Genomic DNA, 15,351 nt, shown 5'->3' with positions numbered 1-15,351 from the left:
GCTGAGTTTTCCTACCATATTGCCCCCTCTCATGGGTTTCTCTGAAGGGAGGAGGGGGGCTTGGTTTCACACATATTGTCTCTCACTGGCTCATTCCCAAATTATAGCCAGTCTAGGAATGTTATATGCCTGACTAATATGTACTGTAACTAAGTGAAATTAGGGTTATATAGGGCTCAGTGAAGCGAATGACATATCACAACATGGCTTTCTCATTCTGTTAAGGCACTTGGGCCGTTCCAGAAAAAGTTCAACCTGACTTTCAGAACAGTGCAAAACATTCCACGTGACATTTGGCCTAAGCAATTTCCATTCTGTTTTGCTCTCTTGTACACAGTGTTCTGATAGAGTAAATTAAAATGAGTATTTCCAGTATTCATAAATTGTATTTGGATAATTAGTTATATATCTGTAAAAATAGCAAAATGCCTAAATATATAGTGACTGGAATCTATTTGCACATGGATCTCAAACCCTTATTAAAAAAAGCCACATGATGTCTCAGAGTGCTCAATTTTGCATTTACACCTCGGAAATCAGCTCCTTATTGATTATATAGCATGGGAAACACATATGCACTCTCTTTTCCAGCAAATGTGGGGAATGTGTTGCACTTGTTACATTCTCTTTTCCATTTGCGACTTGAATACTACAGAATTAGGAAAATAAGGAAGACTGTAGTTGTGGAATAAAGCTATGCAATATGTTCTGAAGGCAAAGCAAGATTTGGACACTTCAGAAATAACTCAGACTTCTGGGACAGAGGTCATATACTATATGCTTGGAAAAGAAAGATTTAACTTGAAAAGCAAAGGGTCCAATTCTCCACTAACCCTTCCTACCTTGGGTTGGATGTCTAGCTACCCAATCTTAATTGTGGGACTTTCTCAAAATTAAGCAGAAAGCCAATGGTGAAGGCTTTTTTATATCTTGCCAAATTGCAGAAAATGTCATTTCTTGCCCGTCTCCCTCCCAAAAAAACTGTGGTGATTCCACACAAATAAGTCAGATAATTTGGTTTGATATTACTAAATCTGATATCAGCTGTGGATATTTGTGGGGAGGGAAGCAAGGGGGAAGGAGGATAATAGGAGGGGGAAATTTGTTTTCTCTCTTATTTGTACATTTCTTTCCATGAGTCCACCTGGCTATGCAGAGACTGCTCCATCTCAGATATCTCTGTGTGATACCTGTTTTGATTTCATACAATCAGCTGCCCTGTCCCTTTGAGAGGGACTAATCATGTCCTTTCCCCAATGGACATAGTTTGTGGGGGAGGCAGGGGACATGATCCCCACCAAACTGAAAGTCACAGGCAAGCGCAGAATTTGCGTCCTCTTCCCCCTCACAAGAAGCCCCATTGGCCTGACTAGAACTTCCCCCCCTCCCAAAAAAAAAAATTATAGAAGTAAACTACACCTATGCTTTCCCCCTGCCAGGGTTTCCATAAGGAGTTTCACTGAATGTGTCTATACACTCAGAAGGGACCCCAGGATCCTATTTTTGTTATTTTTCATTTTACTCAGGTGTTTAATGCAATGTATCTTGCGTATACAAAAACAAAAGTGTACATCGTGCATGGTAAATTCAGAAGTGGTGTTTCAGAGAGGACGATGTCAGGTTTGTATGGTTTCCTCTACTGAAACAGGTTAGCAAAAAGTACTGTGTGCTCTCAGTACAAAAAATGGATTTCTATCAAGGCAGTAGGGGACAAAAACCTCTGTTGGTGTAAATCAGCATAGCTCCATTGAAGTCAGTGGAGCATGGCCAATATACACCAGTAGAGGACTGAGGTATATTCTGCATTACTAGCTGCTGGATTCCAAAATGTATTGTGCATTTGGATGTGTGTGTGCACATGCACCCGAACCACACATAGCAACTAAATCTGAAATGAGAATATACACAACACACACTTATTGTATCTATGTGAAAGGAAAACTTCAGTACCAAATGTCATCTTAATAACATTCATGAAAACTCTTTTAATAATTAGAATATAGTCATTCTATGTATGTCAAACTATAACCTTTTTATTTTCCAGTTATTTTAATACATTCATAAAGAGGAGGCTATAGGTTCATTTCTGAGAATGCCTTTACATAAATCCTAGAATTAAAGAAATTCAGAATTTTAATCTACTGAAACTAAGCAGAAAAGCTTTCCTGCAAAGAGAAAAGGGTTCAACTCTCCTGCAGACATGCAGTTCAAAGGAATGACACTGTAAATGCCTCCTAGCAACATTCAAGATATTCATAATCCTCATCCTCTATAACTTCACTTAACTCTTTTAAATGAAAAATTCTACAAATGCAAATAGGCTGTTAAAAATAGAAAAAAAATTAATTTCCTAACAAATCTATTTATTGTTCATTTTTTCCAAATATGAATTTGAACTAATAATAGGGGGAACAAACTCTTGGTTTTCAGACAAGTCATAAATGAACCATTTAACTGATAAGAGATCAACTTCCAAAACAATCCAACTTGTAAATAAAGTTCATGAGTTTGAATAAAGTGTTATGCTACCTGGATATTATTTATCACTGATTCCAATAATACTGAAAAATTAAGATATTTTTATAAATGTAGGTCATGCTTAATCAGCAACACCAATCCTAAATGTGAAAAAAGCTTTCTAACAATTAAAAATAAATCATATATTATGCATGTGTTCATATTCTTATCTTCATTTTGATCTAACTACACTCCTATATTCATTTTAAAAGTGTCATGATGAATTTTTCTTTAAAAATCCACTGCTTGTTTCTACCAATGAACTAAAAAAAAAAACCCCAGCAAATCTGTTTCACCCTTATCCTTTAAGAGAGCAGAAATAAGAAATAATCTTTATTAATGTGGGATTAACGTAATAGGTAGATGACCTAAAAGGTAAAGTTTCCCATTACTTCTAAAGTACACATCCCTTAACCATATAGGACATGAGCCTGCATCCATCGAAGGAAGTTCCCCCTATTCTTCAACAAAAAGAGGCTCAAACCATAGAGAACCTGTCATGAATCTATCTTTACAAATTCTTTCTTTATTATAAATGTTTATTAAAAGTACTTATAAAGCTGTCCAGTATAAAATTAGTTGTACTCTTATTTTACAAAATTTATTTTGTGATTAACTTTAGAGAGTCTGAATTTTCGGTAATAACTACTAGCCTTTACAAAATGTCAATGGTTTCAGATACACTATACGGAAAGAACATATTCTGCACTAAATTGGATAATATTAACCAGTTGCTTTCACATTTGGTATCTTAATCCACATAAATCAGCTGTGATTGTATTAGCTGGATAAGTGAAGCACACACTGTGGATCTCTAGCGAAGCACACTCTGCTGAGCTCTACTATTGCTGTTCAAAATCTCTTTGTTGTGAAACACATTAAATATGCAAATATCTATTCTATTTGACCAAATTACACGAGGAGGAGGAAGAACAAGCAAACTGGAAGAAAGTAAAAGGCACCCTTAACTACTCACAAAAAGAAGCATCCCAAGCATTTTCATAAGAATGAAACTGGCTAATAGCCCCAAGGCTGCTACAGAATAACAACTGGGCAATGGGGGACCAAGTGAAAACCTCCCCGAACTGGAAGTATTTACAACTGTATAGCATGTGGGAAACAATGACAAAACCCATGCTCAGATAACTCTGACATGTCATGTATAGTATACACCATTGGGAAATTCTGATAAATGCAGTTTCAAGCTACAAAACCATCCTCTCAGCAAGCCACTTTTAGTTGAATGGTTTCAAGGTACTTTTAATAAACTTCCTATCCAATCAGCTGCTTGCTCTCAAAATTAAATCTCATGCCACTGCCAGATTTAATTAAATTGGATGCAATTAAGTTATCTATCCTAAGAAGTGATAAGTCCTGGCAGCTCCAGGTATCAGCCCGAAATGACGCTTTCCTAATGAACTAGGCAAGACTGAATCTTAAATAACTCACTTTTTAAAATCCGTTATATATTTCATTGCTATATTTAAGAAGACACATAACATATACTAATTTGAGAAAAAAATGCCTGTATTGACCCAACTTTATTGGGGAATATTCTCATAAATTCTTCCATGCAAGAAAAAATAATTTTAGGTATTAGTTAAATGCAAGTTGTAAGTTCACATAGCAAAAGATACTTCTCTCCACACAGCACATCCACATATCTATGGTCAAATCCTGCTTGCCTTTATCACTCAGGTAGCACCACTGTAACTAATGGAACTGCCCAGGCAAGTAAGGCGAGTTGGGTTTGGCCCCTATGTTCTGTCATCTAGAAAATTGTTTGTTCCCTAATTTAGACACTGCTCACGCTTGCCTCAGTGGCCCATTTTGTTAGCTAATTTCATTCATTTATTATCCTTTCTGTAAAATCTTTGTGCAACACTTGTTTTTAATATGGGGAGTCTAACCCTACTGCCACTGAAGTAAATGGCAAAACTCCCACTGATTTCACAGGAGCAGAAGCAGGCCATAAGGATTTAAATTATGCTGTCTTTGCTTCAAGCATTTACCCATGTAAAATCCTTGGATCCTGCCCTGCTGCCCTTTCTCATGACACCCAATGCAACTACTCACAAAAATAAGGGGTGCGGGATTGGATCCCCTTCTCTGCCCAGTTTTTAATCGTTCTACTAATCTTTTGAAAGAAACAAACCCATTGCTGCAGACAGTCTATACGCAGACGAAAGCAAACATTGGCTTCAACAGGGGTATGGCCCAGGTAAGAACTGAAGGCTGGAATGGGCAAAAGCACATTTTACCAGTAGGAGCTCCATCTACACTGGGAGGGTGTGCTGGTGTCAATATGGAGTCTAGCTGCTATAGCTACACTGGGCACAGCTCTACTGGCTAACCTTTCCTGGTGTAGACCTGGCCTCAACTTTAATTTTCTTCTTATGTGGTCTCAGATCCGGGCTCCAGAGCAAGCCCAACAGCACTGCAGTCTATGCCTCACAAACCACCTCAGCTGGCCTGGACCAGTCGCAGCCGTGCCATGGGCGTTTTATTGCAGTGTAGACTTACTTAACTCTTTATGCACAATGAGTAGTCCTATGGTCGTCAGTGTGACTATCCCCAGCGAATAAATTAAGTATTTGCATAAGTCTTTTGAGGATCAGGGTCCATAGTGTGGTGGTAACCAGGCTGATTTTTCTATCGGACTAGGCCATAGGAGCATTTAAACAGAAACAAAAAGATGAAGTGTCAGGGGCAAAACAGATATGTGACTGTTACCACTAATAGGTATAATACTTAGCTGTCATAAGTCATCCGTTTTCAAATTTTGCTATTGTCATTGTTTACTTCAAGGTGTTTATTTGTAAATTATCAAAGTGCCTGTTTCTTTCCCAAAGAGATGTCCAATTTCCTAAAGCACTTTGGGCATTAAAGTTTTGATGTATTTGCCACACCCAAACTAGGTCAGAAGGGTCATAGTAATTTTTTATTTCCACAATTAGGCAGCCATTTCTATATACTCGACTGCATTCAGTCACAGGACAAATCCCACAGCAGGAGATAACTCCCTAGCAAGTGCTTAGGGAGTTTGGCCCCAAGGCTGTTCTCCTCACACAGACAAAACTCACATTGGAGAAATGGGCTTTTTGCCTGAGTAAGGAAGACAGAATAGGTCCCTCAACAAGTATCTGAGATTCAATTCAGATTTCCTGGTGTTCTGCCAGTTCACATTTGTCAACACCCAGATTAATTACTACAGTGAATACCTTTCAAGTAGCCCCAGAGGTAATGAAAAGAATATTAGTGCTTCAGTGCATTTACACAATATTAGGAGCTAAACTGGTTTTAAATGGTGAAGTGGGCCAGGTTTTTAAAGGGCGCCCTGGGGCTGGTTTGAAAAGAGAGAGGAAGGGCAGAATTTGAAAAACTAATAAAGAAAGCTCCTACAATCACAAGCAAGATGCCAGAAGCACGTCTGCTAATTTCAGACCAGTATGTACCCTATTCACTACAAGTGCAATAGTTTAAAAGCCTATTATATCTCATAAAAGAAAAAATAATGCATGAATAGCCTTTTCATATGGCAAAAATGCCAATATCAGTTACAGTAGCATTCTTGTCCTGGTTTTAAATCTTCCATCTTGTTTACCGTATCATACATTGGGCCCAATCCTGCAATCTTTGCTCAAAAGTAAACACATGGGCAGCCCCCTTGAAGTCAAGTGCTATGCTTACATGAGAGAATTTTACCAAAGTATTCCCACTAGTGCTAACACTGGTTCCTTATAGTTCTGATGGGAGCCCTACTGTAAGCAAGGCTCTGGGGGCTTACATGTTAGTTAAACTTACTGAAGAGTAGGTTCAGCTGACACAGCATTAGTCATAGTTCCAGTCACAATTAAATGAGAGCTCTCATTGGTGCTGACATGGTGGGAGCACCAACTGGAATTTTTTCGGTAAACTTTCCTATTTTAGGCATGCCTGAAAGGATTGTTCACGTGAGTATAAGGCCCGATTCTGCAGCCCTTACTTCCCCAAACTAAAAGAGAATCACAATATTATATTCAGGGGGATTGGGACCCCTCAGGAAGTCACGAGGTTATTACATGAGGGTGGGTCACGAGCTGCCAACCTCCACTCCAAACCCTGCTTTGCCTCCAGCATTTATAAAGGTGTTAAATAAACAAAAAAGTGTTTTTAATTTATAAAGGGGGTCACACTCAAGGACTTGCTATGTGAAAGGGGTCACCAGTACAAAAGTTTGAGAACCACTGGTATATTTCCTTGATCCGTAAATGTGTATCAAGGTTTTTTGAAGATGAAAATCACTCCATAAGTGCTAGACATTATTATTATTATTTTGATTCCTGCAACATCTGTATATGATACAAATTGGTTTGTTCTAACCATGCTGAAAACCACAATAAAGGCCCCAATCCTGCAATCTTGTAATATACAAGCAGACCCCCGTACCAAAAAAGCATCTGGGGCTCCAGGCTGGAACTGGGCTGCATCTGTGTGGAACAAGGCCTATCCAAATACGAAAAAAAAAATGAGTCAGAACATCAGCTGGCTAAACCCTTTTACACTAGCTGAGGATCTGACTCCTTTCATCTTAAATAGGAGTGCGTAACAATGCAATCAATCAAATTCAAACCAACCAGATTATTACTGCTAAAATACAACTGTTCAGAAAACGAAATCAGTCTCAATTAACTCTTACATGTCTTTTTTTTTAATCTAGAACAAAACAAAACTACTAATAGTGTTCCTTAGATCTCAAATCCAGTTTAAGAATTGCAAAACAAAGAAAACATTAAAAAGCTCGATACCAACAGTAAAAGCTTATTGCAGAATCCGCTGAAGGCTATCCATTCCATTCAACATTTCCATGTTTACTCATTAAGCTTCATTTTTTGAAATCATTCCAAAAAAATGTGCTGAACTGGAGGAGCAAAAGCCAATTAATAAACTGAACATTTCAGTAAGAGAGTGGACTTCAGACCAGATCTCAAAATATGGTAAAATATTAAAAGAAATTTTTACCACCTACTTTTTAGTGTCTGGTTCTGATACTCCTTTCCCTTACATTAGTGCACTTCAGGAGTAGCCCAGCTGAATCAATAAAATTAAACTAGTTTAAGTGAGAGGAGAATCAAGCTGGAATTGGTTCAGGATATCTGGTAAGACTGAAAAAGGAAAAAAATCCATGATGTATCATTAAGAAGTTAGATCAAGAGATATATTTTAGTTTTAAAAGTATAACATTTCCATCCTTTATTTGCCAGACAATGTAAACTATTAACAAGCAGATAATTGACTTGTTTGATTGCTATAGCTAGTTAACCACAGTGACACAATCTTACCATTAGCTAGTCTTTATACCTGTCAACCTGTAGATGATTAATTAAGAAAAATCTTCTATGCTTCTCACTAAGGAATCTTCTAGAAAGTGTTTCTTTTTCAGCTTCCACTCAGAAGGTTATATTGTGCCACCAGTTTCTAAGCAGAATTTTAAATGAGGAGAAACGGGGGTTCTGCATCTGTAATTCTGAAGAGCTTTAACAGTTTTCCAGTCTGGAACAGGTTTTTGTTTTGTCCAATAAAAGTGAACAGTATTGGATGCAATATTATCAAAGATGGAAGACATTGATTCAAAAATGTGTGGGGAATTTTAGGCAAAACTTATTACTGGCAGTCAAACCCTGAAGTTTGTAATCAACTGACTTCAACAGACATTTCCCTGAGTAAAATACTGAAAGACCTACAGATTTGGCCCTAAATAACTAGAAGAAAAAACAAACACTAGTGATCTTTGATCTCCCAATAATCTAACAATGCAAAAGGCGTATACAGGGTAAAGGCTCAGAACAGCATGATTGATTTCACGTCAATCTAGGAAGCCCAAAAAGAAAAGAATTAAAAGGCTTTAATGAAATTGCATTCTAACTTCCCACAACTTCTTCCTCCCCCTCAATGAATCTTTGCTCATTTCCTGCAAAACACATGGAAAGTAAATCTGGATTAAAGTAGGATTTCATTGCTCAAATTTCCAGTCAGCTCAATATATAAAAGAAGGTTTTGGTCTGCTGTATAGGAAGTGTTGCATATGCTGAACATCTATCTTAGCTCAAATCTCCTTGGATGTCCTGTCCCTGTTTGTCTTGACTCCTGCAGCTTAATTATTTACTGTAATTCTAGCAGTCCGTGAAGAATCTAAGTCTAACCAGGTGTCATCTAATTACTGCTTTCAATTTTTAACTGAAATTTTGTTTTTTTAATCCTATTCTTCACTTTAGGTGATTACTTAGCAAATTCCTTATATAGTTCACTGCCCAGGATATAGAAAAGGAGTAAATAATTAAAGAAAGATCAAGATAAGTGCTAAAAGTAGATTACCCATTTAAAAAAAAACCTTATGAAAACGAATACTGACATTAAGTTCATAGTAATGTCACTTTTATCAATTAAAAGATAAAAAGATTATAATGTGTTTCACTGATGCATATTTTTAATTTTCAAGCCATCACAACTCCTGTTCCCCAAATCAGAGGTCCCAATCCTGCTCCCATTGAGGGCAGAGGGTATTCTGCTGTTGATTTCTGTCAGAGCATCTCAAGCCCAGAATTCCTCTTACAAATGTTCACTGACAGAGTACAAGAAAAGTATACCAGTGCAGAATTTTGATATAGAGTTCAACCCAAACGTCCTCTCCCATATCTGCCTTTACCAGCAGTACAGACTGTAAATTGGACTGTACTCATTTTCTTTTCACAACACCTACTTGACTTTTTTTTTCCCCTTAAGGCCCAAATCCTCCCTCCCCTGTGTAAAACCTCAGAGTAGGAGGTTTCACCCAGGGGCTCTATGCAAGGGACATAATCTTCTGCTCAGACCTCCTGGGCTTCTACCCATACACAGAACAGAGATAGTAGATACTGTAAGTAGAAGTGCAAGCTTCACTGTGTAACCCAGCAATATGCAGCAGTTTTGGATTGTAAGAACCATCCGTGGCCCTTTATTTCTTGGCCTCATTTGTGAAACTATCAGCAAAAGTGTCAATTCATGCCGATTGTGATTTCTGAGATGTGACACCTATCCACCAGGATATGGACTGTGTTCACCTATTAATTTTATAGAGGCCACTGTACATCTAGCCCTGGGCTGGATTTAAACTGGCAACGTGGAAGTCAAGACAGTTCACTTTTGTATCCTAGTATAATCCACTCTGCCATTGTATGCCCCTGTTTTACACTTTAGAAGATGTTGAAATCACTTCTTCCTTTTGAGAGAATATTCCTGTTGCCCAGAGTTGTTCACCACCATTGTTTGTTAAGGGATTTGCTTTTCTACCATACCTCATTTAAACAAAGGACACATTTTCAGTTGTGCATGCATGAGAAAACCCCAAATATTACTACTTTTTAGATCACTTAGTGCTCAGATTTGCACAAAGAGATTTATAATTGCTCACCTAAATATCCAGTTTGTGGTTTGTACATGCAGGTACACGGGCCAATTTTAAACTTGCACAAAATAGAGATTGGCCAAAAAATTGTCAAAGAATGTGAATTCACCAATATACATAAAAGCTACAAACCTCTGTTTATCAGTTATGATGCTACTGTGTAAGCTAACATGACTTTTTCATACATATAGCAGAATTACATGTTTATTTTGAACAAATAAGCTTTAACATTTTAAGGTTTTGCAATCAAGAATTCAAAAGACAGGAATTGTAATATTACAGCTGAAGTTTCAACCTTAACTCTGCTCTGAGTACAGACTTAAAATACAGTCTCTCCTAAAATCATTCCATATTATTTGTCAAATAACTCTGAAGTTTATTTTAAACCCTTAAATGAAGTAAATCATGGCATATGCAGCAAAATTCAACTGTGCAAATGCAAAATTTCCAAATTTAAATTCCCCTGGATGGAAGCTTGGCCCCACTGAAATTAACTGGAGTTTTCCCTTTACCTTTAATGGGGCCAAAATTTCTCCTCTTTCCTTTGAAAGTACTCTACCAATTTGCTTCAAACTTGGCTTATTCCTTAGATCTCAATGATCTAAGGAATTGTGTTACCACTTGTAAAATTTTTGATCAGGTTATACTGGGAAGGATATAGATTTTTCTCAATATACACATAAAATAGATGATCAGATTTGTTAAAACTTTATAAAAAAAAACTTCACTTCTGGCCTGAGACCAACCATGGGAAAATCTCAGCCCAGGAGGATTTTGCTTCAGGAAATTATGAGCTACTGAAAAAGGAAGAATAGACCAAAAGTTGGAAATCAACTTAATTGTAGTGTGCATTCAGGCAGCTGTACACATTTTAGTATCCAGAGGATTCACAGACCAAACAAGGGTGTCCATGTAAAAGGTGAAAGGCTATCACCAGAAATACTCACCTCTCCAGCATTATGAAGGGTTTAGACCAATATCACGACATTACTTATTAACTACGGAAATGTAGAGCGCAGTTCTGCAATCATTGCTCACACAAGTCCCGCTGACTTGGACTGGACTCTTAATCTGGTAAACTAAAGAGGATCTGGCCAAGATATACGAAAATAAGTCTCATCATCCAATGCAGGGAAGAGTACCGAGGAAATGTAAAGATACAGACAAGACCACATTCAAAGCCATGATTTAAATGTTGATGTAAATTACACATTGGGTACTGAAGTCGAAGGGAATTTTGCAGAAAACAGGTATGAGTGACAATGTTTTGTAACTTGCAGTAGTTTGATATTGAGATGGTGGAAAAATGAATGCAACTTACACACTGAGGAGACCAAAGTGGTGTGACAGGAAAAGAAGTTAGAGCATATCAGATAAAATGGGAGCTCCACTACCTTATGCTTTTCCTGCTAAATCCTTGTCATACTCCTCCTTACAATGTATTTTACCTATCAATTGAATGCCAAATACATGCTAGTTACTTTACTACTTATATATATTAATTTTCTGACAAATGTGTGTCATCTCTTCTGAATTTGAACCAAAATAAGGCACTCCAGAAAAAAACAGTCATGTAGGAAGCTTAACTGATTTGTGATTAATTGAACATAGGTTACAAAAATGTTATTTAATAAAATTGGATTTGTGTGAGTTGGAGGTAAATTTGAGTGTCCAAGAAGGGAAAATACGTTTCTTATTCATGGATAACCACTATAAAGAGAAAACAAGAACAGAGATAGAAAACATTACCTATGGAAGTGAACTATTAAGAACAGCAAGGTTTGAAACACCTACACTCCCAGGAACTAGAGGTCATATCATAGCAGACTAGAATCAGTCCTTCCAGGAGTCCGATAATAAATACCAGATAAATGGGGTATTGTGTGAATACACAAATCCTTAAAGACTTCCAGGTTCTTTTGTAAATTCAGACATTTGCCTTGATGATCTTAATCCAAATTTGCCCTTCACACACTGCTGTGAACCACAATGTCCACCCAAGCTGTGGCTGCATTTCAGCAGTGCTGTACAGATGGATGTCTGAAGTGCTTTGAGATTCTTCAAAATGAAATGCTATGGTAATATAAAATATTGCTTCTATAATTCCCTATAAAATGCTACTTTAGGATACAACAGTGAGAGAACTTAAATTAGACAGAGTATGGACCCCATCTTGTAATCTTTACCCATGACAGTAATCCTAAGTAATAAAGACCACTGGCATGAGTAACAGGATCAGTTCCTATGCAACTTTGAGGAGTCATTTTTTCTCTCAGTTTATCCAGTGGCATCAGGAGTCTGATTTGTCAAGGGAGAAGGCACAACACTGCTTAATATAGGCATATGCACTCAGATCAAACTGAGTCTTCTTAGGCTTCTGGAAACATCTGGTTTCCACTCAGTACTCCCAAATTCACATTGCGAGTATTCAAAAATCATGAGTCACGCTTCCAAATATCATGAGACGGGATTAAAAATCATGAATTTTTTTTTAATTAAAAATTGAGCGGGGGTTGAGTGGGGGGCTTCTGAATATTGAGATGATAGTGTATGTTTGGGTCAAGTTTTCAAGTTTCTCTCTGCAACCACAAGGTCTGCAATCACTTTCTTTTTTTAAATGAGAGCTGAAATCCTCACATAATCACACGATTCCAAGAACTAGAGTTTTAAGTAAAACACTAAATATTGTGAGACTTGCAATAAGAATCCCAAGAGTTGACAATACTACTATTAAGAGGTTTAACACAGGTATTACCATAGACTCCATTACTAAGGGTATGTCCAGACTGCCCGCCGTATCGGTGGGTAGCATCGATTTTTTGGGGATCAATATATCGTGTATCATCTAGCTCTGATATATCGATCCCCGAATGTGCTCCTGTTGACTCTGGAACTCCACCGGAGCGAGTGGCGGTAGCGGACTCGACATGGGGAGCTGTGGACGTTGATCCCGCACGGTGAGGATGGGAGGTAAGTCGGAATAAGATACTTTGACTGCAGCTATCGTATTCCCATAGCTGAAGTTGCGTATTTTACATCAACACCTGCCTCCCCCCAAGTGTAGACCAGGCCTAACATTACATCATCTCATTAGCACAGTTTTCCTGATAATTCTTACATCCAGCACAGCAAAATTCTGAACACCTGCCCTGATTTTGGGTGTCAATTCAAGATTTTCCCCTCACTTTTAATTTAATAATTGGAGATATACCAATCTCCTAGAACTGGAAGGGACCTTGAAAGGTTATTGAGTCCAGCCCCCTGCCTTCACTAGCAAGACCAAGTACTGATTTTTGCCCCAGATCCCTAAGTGGCCCCTTCAAGGATTGAACTCACAACCCTGGGTTTAGCAGGCCAATGCTCAAAATGACTGAGCTATCCCTTCCCCCTCCCCCAAATAATTGGTAAATTCTCATATTCACATCTACTATACATGTGTCCAAATTTTTTTAAGGTGGCTGTAGAGCAAGTAAATAAGTATTTCAGTCAGCACTGCGGCTTCAGTTCTATGCAGTGTAAATAAGAGTGCAAAGGAATTAGCTCTCTACCCAGTGTGACCTCTTTGGCTGGAGCTTTTGAATGCTCCTGCTGTACATTAGCTATCTCCTAACTACTTTCCTGATCAGAAAAGGGAGCTGTTAGCAGCAGTTGCTGTATAATTACTTACTTGATTCCCTCTAAGAAGCTTACACTAAGAGTTGAGCAAAGAAAGCAGATTAACAATTTGAATACATCCACCTAACGCATACACTAAAACAGTGGGGCTACCAGCCAATAGATGTGGCCCAGGAAATTCACTTCATCTCATCCTGCTGGAACAATAAGGGATTTCATTTCAATTGTGGGGCAATTACACTGTGTGGGAGAGGGAAGGGACGAGACAGGAAGAGATGGGCTGCAGTTACAGGGTGGGAGTGACTGAGTGGAGATAGGACTCCTCCATCCCCAGCAGCCAGATTAGTACCAGAGTAGGCGGAGGCGCAGCCTATAGTGCTCAGCCTGCTCTGCCAGTCACATGCTCCCCAATGTAACCTAGCAACAGCAAAGCCCAGAGAAAAAGTTCTCTCTCTCCCAACTTCAAATCTGTGACTGGGACTGAGGGAAGCTTATTGTGCTCCAGACTAAGCATCTGTTTCTTTATTAGACTCTTTTTATAACATACCGCATCTATTACACAAACAACAGACACGTAGACGTTGCACATGCACAATCAGTGCAAATAAAACTAGCAAAGCCTGTGTCTGCCTACTGGAACACAACTCGAGGTGCAACTATACCGAGGAGCCGTTTGCAAAACCAGCTCTTAGAAACTGGGGGAACTCAGCCTGCTCACTTTGGGCTTCCAAACCACCTGCACTTGGTGCGCTGAGGGGGGCCGGCAACACGGCCATACGCAGATCTTTATAGATGTTCTCCGGGGCTAATAAACATGTTCAGTAGCAAGCGCCAGGATACGGCGAATGTCTTCCCCTCCTCTATGCACGGAGCCCTGGCCGGCCTCCGTGCAAGGAGCGCTCCCCCCAGTTAAAGGCTTCTCTCTCCATTGCATCTCCAGAAAATAAAAGCCCTGCGTGACTTTACGCGTTGATTTGCACCGCCTGAACGGCCCTTCCCAACGTAACCCCAGCTCAGCGACTGCTCCCCCCGAGGACTCAGACTCCTTCACTGGGTAAAGAACAGCCCTGGGGAAGCAAAAGACGAAACCAGCCTGAGGAGGAGCTGTCACAGAAAACGCTGGACTCGCTTCGTAGAGCCCCCGGGCTCGCTCTACTTTCCACTACAGGATAAACAACTTCTGGGGGGAGTCACCTCCCGCTGCTCCAGCCTGCGGGAACACAGCTCCCTTACAGACTAGCAGCCGCCTTCCCCCTGGTGAGCCCGAGGGGCGCGGGAGAGCCCCGAGCCCCACACAGACGAGGCTGCAGTAGGGGGCTTACCTTGGCCACTAGCCTGCATGATGCATGCAGTGAATAAGATGAGCACTTTGCAAGAAGCTGCTGCTCCTCCGTCCATCCTGTGGCGAGATCCCATCTGGGCTGGGATGCTCCAGCTCCACAGGAAGCTGGCTGCTGGGCTCAGGAAGGCTGCTCACCCCTGCAACAGCCCAAGCCGCCTGATGTCTTTTTCTATCCCGCTAGTTGCAGACGAACCTCCCACCCTCCAGACATTGCATAAAGCTCTTTATACCCAGCAGCCCCGGAACTAGCATGAGGGAATCAGGCATTGCTCCAGGCCCTGCAGCCACAGGCTGCCTTTGCCCCTCCTTCCGCGCGCACTTTGCCGGGTAGGAGGGATGCTTTCACACCAATGCACTCCAATGACTTGTTACATCACACTGGTGATGTACTGCTTTACAATACATTTCGGGCAGATCCGGGGTGATTTCAAATAGCGAACAGCATTTGATGCTC

The 15,351-nt window shown here is 39.6% G+C and overlaps 1 protein-coding gene across 1 annotated transcript in view; it reads right to left on the bottom strand.

The window, feature by feature from the left end:
* LRP2 (LDL receptor related protein 2) overlaps positions 1 to 15,047 on the bottom strand; it is a 207,185-nt gene extending 192,138 nt beyond the window's left edge. Inside the window, exon 1 of the mRNA XM_075070134.1 lies at positions 14,878 to 15,047. Within this exon, the coding sequence (XP_074926235.1) occupies positions 14,878 to 14,971 (94 nt within the window). The 5' untranslated portion in view covers positions 14,972 to 15,047. The remainder of the gene's footprint in view (positions 1 to 14,877) is intronic.
* Between the last annotated feature and the right edge of the window lie 304 nt (positions 15,048 to 15,351).

The sequence above is a fragment of the Chelonoidis abingdonii genome, chromosome 10 (genome assembly GCF_003597395.2).
Source record: "Chelonoidis abingdonii isolate Lonesome George chromosome 10, CheloAbing_2.0, whole genome shotgun sequence".
NCBI lineage: Eukaryota > Metazoa > Chordata > Testudines > Testudinidae > Chelonoidis > Chelonoidis abingdonii.
Note: the sequence above shows the minus strand (reverse complement) of the source record. Positions and strands in the feature narration are given on the sequence as shown.